The sequence below is a fragment of the Sinocyclocheilus anshuiensis genome, unplaced genomic scaffold (assembly GCF_001515605.1).
Source record: "Sinocyclocheilus anshuiensis isolate Anshui unplaced genomic scaffold, SAMN03320099.WGS_v1.1 scaffold527, whole genome shotgun sequence".
NCBI lineage: Eukaryota > Metazoa > Chordata > Actinopteri > Cypriniformes > Cyprinidae > Sinocyclocheilus > Sinocyclocheilus anshuiensis.
Genome location: NW_015548227.1, coordinates 437,635 through 441,748, shown reverse-complemented (window position 1 = coordinate 441,748; position 4,114 = coordinate 437,635). Strand labels below are relative to the sequence as shown.

The 4,114-nt window shown below is 33.5% G+C and overlaps 1 protein-coding gene across 1 annotated transcript in view; it reads right to left on the bottom strand.

Annotated features, from left to right (window-relative positions):
• Positions 1–265: 265 nt before the first annotated feature.
• LOC107654432 (zinc finger protein 362-like) overlaps positions 266–4,114 on the bottom strand; it is a 13,183-nt gene continuing 9,334 nt past the window's right edge. The window contains exons 7-9 of the mRNA XM_016441481.1: positions 3,257–3,335; positions 2,753–2,911; positions 266–1,284 (exon numbers count right to left, since the gene is read on the bottom strand). Of these exons, the coding sequence (XP_016296967.1) occupies positions 1,168–1,284; positions 2,753–2,911; positions 3,257–3,335 (355 nt within the window). The 3' untranslated portion in view covers positions 266–1,167. The remainder of the gene's footprint in view (positions 1,285–2,752; positions 2,912–3,256; positions 3,336–4,114) is intronic.

Below are 4,114 nucleotides of genomic sequence, written 5' to 3'. Positions count from 1 at the left end.
ATATATATATGTGTGTGTGTGTGTGTGTGTGTGTGTGTGTGTGTATATATATATAAATGTGTGTGAAATAAAAAAATCACATTACTGTAATACAGTAATAAAAACTGGACATTATATTATAACATTAATACCAATATTAAAATAAAAACAAATTAAGTATAGTATTTTTATGAGACATTTATACAATTTATGAGACATTCAATTTAAACACTAAAGGGGCAGGATGAAAATAATGCCTCGCATGCAAAAAGAAAAAAAAAATCATAATCTTCATTTTCTTTTATGCAAAATATAGTAATCTGGACATTTCCTGACAGTTTTCACTCATCTAGAATGTCAAATGCATGCTGACATCTGTAACATGAATCGTCGCAGGTTTAAGTGTAATTTTTAAATGTTATACATGTCTATTCTGAAACATCAGAATCTTTTGCCATTTTCATATTCCATTTTTGGCACCAGACCTCAAAAATTTGTGAAGCACTAAGGGATCAATCTTGCAAAACATCCAAATGTGCTGATTTGTCTATAAAGTCAGATTTATAACAGTCCTCTTGAGGAGTTAACTTTAATGCTAAAGCTATTTTCATTTCGATGTCCGATTTCCCTACAAGCAAGGAAATGTTTTAATAAATGAAATGAAAACATTTTATGATTGACATTATCAAAACACAAGACCACTGGTCTCCAAACCAACTCTGAGTTGCCCAAAAGAAAGGGATTTTTCCCAGACGGCATAGAAAAATATGAGAGGAGGTACTGGACTTGGTCCAAGCTTAAAACATACAACATATGTCCTGTGATTTTATAATGCATAATACCTACAGTCCCAAACGCTTAGCTGCCAAGAGCAGAAACTTTTAAAGCCAAAACTGTGTGGCCTGAAAGTGCTGTGAAACCATCTTTGGATTTCCCGATTATTCCCTCTCAACTCAACGACGAGTTGGAGAAGAGGAATGTGTGTAATAGAAACTGCCCAAACCGCTGTTGTGTTTTGAGCCTCTATCCACACAAACTGATACATGTCGGAATGTTCTCAAAAACTAAAACAAACTAACAAACACACAAAAAAATAAATGTCAAACCACCGAGAATGGGTGATTTGGCTTGCTTATGCCAAGATTGGGAACTGACCAACCGACCGCGGACTGGTCCAGGACCAGGGTCTCAGATGAGGGAAATGCGAACGGGAACGCTGGCCGAGTCGGTCCTTTGCGGCGAGTGTTGACTCACCAGATGTTCTACCACCATGTGCTTAGACATGTGTTTCATAAGGTAGGTTTCCTGGAAAGAGGCATTATACGACATATTAGATGTTCATGAATCAAGGAGAAGAAGAAAAAAAGACTGCATAGTGCTAGAAACTGTATGAACATGTGGACTAAATCATAAAACAATTGACTTTTTTTTTTTTTTAGGGCATGTAAGAAAAGATCAAAATATGGTACTACTATGGACATTTAAAATAAACTATATAAATATTTAAGCAAATAACTATTTAAAATAAAAATGGTAAAACTAATTTGTCACTTATTTTATATATTTTGCCATTTTAATAATGGTTAAAATAGTGGAGCATGGAAGAAATGCCACAACCCAGTGGTTCTCAAACTGAGGTACTCAGGGCTATAGTTTACTAAAACTAAAAACAAAAAACAAAACCTAATAAAAATGATAAAAACAGACAACCAAAAAAAAAAAAAAACTACAACTTTAACAAAAATTTAAATGAAAATGGAAAATATAAAAAAATTCAAAATCAAACAAATAATTCAACTACTAATAAAAAATATAATAGCATTTCTATAATACAGTATCTCAGTTATACTAAAATAACACTGGTGGTACGATTCTGAAAAAAAAAACTATAAATAAATATATAAATAAACAACTAAACATTTGAAATAAAATAATAATTTAAATTGTAATTTTATTTTAAATTGCTTTTTCATTAAAAAAGTATATAATAATAAAATAACAATAATGTGATATTAATATGAAATATGACAATACATATAAATCAGAATCAAGATTTTAAAATATAGATGAATTGCATTTCTTAGGTATTGTAACTGGTCACCATTTCTTTTCTTACACCATTTTTTAAATTGTTCTTTTTGAAAAAATTAACTTTTCTAGGCAAAATAGTTTTTGCCTATAGGTTTATTTTTTTTATTTTTATTTTTGTATAATCTTACAGTGTCAATTTTTATATTTTTTTTCTCAGGGGCCATTTACACGACCCCCCTTTAAAAAAAAAAAAAAAAGGGAAAACTTTGAAAAAACTTCAACTTCAAAAACGTTTGAAAAGTGCAAGTTTTTGAAAATGATACCGTTATAGTCTCCGTGTAAACTACATAAACACAAATTTGTGATTAATACAGTGTTTTTAGTCGGATCCGTGTGAACGGGGATCACTTTGACAATGTTGTTGTCTGTACGTAAAAAACGCAAAGGAACAACTTTCCCATTTTAACCACATTTTAAGGTATTATGCATTACTGTAAGGCCATAAATACTGCATGCGTGTTAATTATAAAAGAATCAGCAAAACTCTGATCATAAATGTTTTGGATTTTTTTTAGAATATTGCATGTCACAATCTTCGTAAAAGTATTTCCTGTCAACTACACATTAACCGCTTTAATCGCACATGGCTGTTGGTCTGAAAGTTTGAGAAAAACTACCACATCCCACTCCACTAAACACAAGACGGTGGAGGAGTCAGGATGATGAATGCTGTAGTACTTACTGAGGTGTAGGCTCGACCACACATGCTGCAGCAAAATGCCTTGGCGTTTTTGATTGCGTGAGCAGACAAGTGGATTTGGAGGGAGGCGGAGTCCGAGTAAGTGCGGTAACAGTTGGAGCACTTGTAAGGCTTGTCTTTATTATGTGATCTCTGGTGAGACTGCAGCGAGTAAAGAAACACAAAGCTCTCGTTACACACAAACACACGCTCACACACTCACCAAGACAGATTACATCAGTGCTAATATATGTACAGTTAACATGAGGTGACTGCTATTGATTTTTATATATATATATATATATATATACACATAAATTATATATATATATATATATTAAATAAAATAAAAATATATTATCATATATGAATATATAGGTGTGTGTGTGTGTGTGTGTCTTAATAAAACTAATAAAAATGACAGAAACAAACAAAAACATTACTAAAAGGAATACTGTTTCATGAAATATGTGAACAACTACAAAAGAAGAGATATTTGGGTCTTACTTGCAGATTGGAGAGCTGTGTGAAGGCCTTTTCACAGCCTGGTTGGAGACATTTATATGGCCGATCACCTGTGTGGATTCTGTAGAATGCAAAGAACCCAAGCAAAATGTGTTGACAAATGTGACCTGGACCACAAAACCAGTCTTAAGTCGCTGGGGTATATTTGTAGCAATAGCCAAAAAAACATTAGAACATTTTTCTTTCATGCCAAAAATCATTAGGATATTAAAGATCATGTTCCATGAAGATATTTTGTACATTTCCTACTGTAAATATATTAAAACTTAATTTTTGATTAGTAATATGCATTGCTAAGAACTTCATTTGGACAACTTTAAAGACAACTTTTTTTGCACCCTCAGATTCCAGATTTTCCTATCCTATATATAGAAATATTGTCCTATCCTAACAAAACATGCATCAATGGAAAGTTTATTTATTCAGCTTTCAGATGATGTATATATCTCAATTTCGAAAAATTGACCCTTATGACTGTTTTTTGTGGTCCAGGGTCACAAATATCAAAACTTGAAGGTCATTGAGTCAGTCTGAGCTCTTCAAATCAAACACGTGCACAAGCTGAGGCTGAAGAGTTACCTGGTGTGCTGCTGTAAGTGTGAGAGCTGGCGGAAGGACTTCTCGCAGTAGGAGCAGTGATACGGCTTCACTCCCAGGTGAATGCGCAGGTGTTGGGACAGGTAGGACGCGTTGGCGAAGGACTTGGTGCAGTGAGGGCACTTGTGAGGCTTTGCTTCCGTGTGGGTCTTGGAGTGTATCTGCATGTCTGACTTGGAGAAGAACGTCAGCGGACACACTTTACATCTGCAAGACGAAATGCAAATAATCTTCAGTATTTTT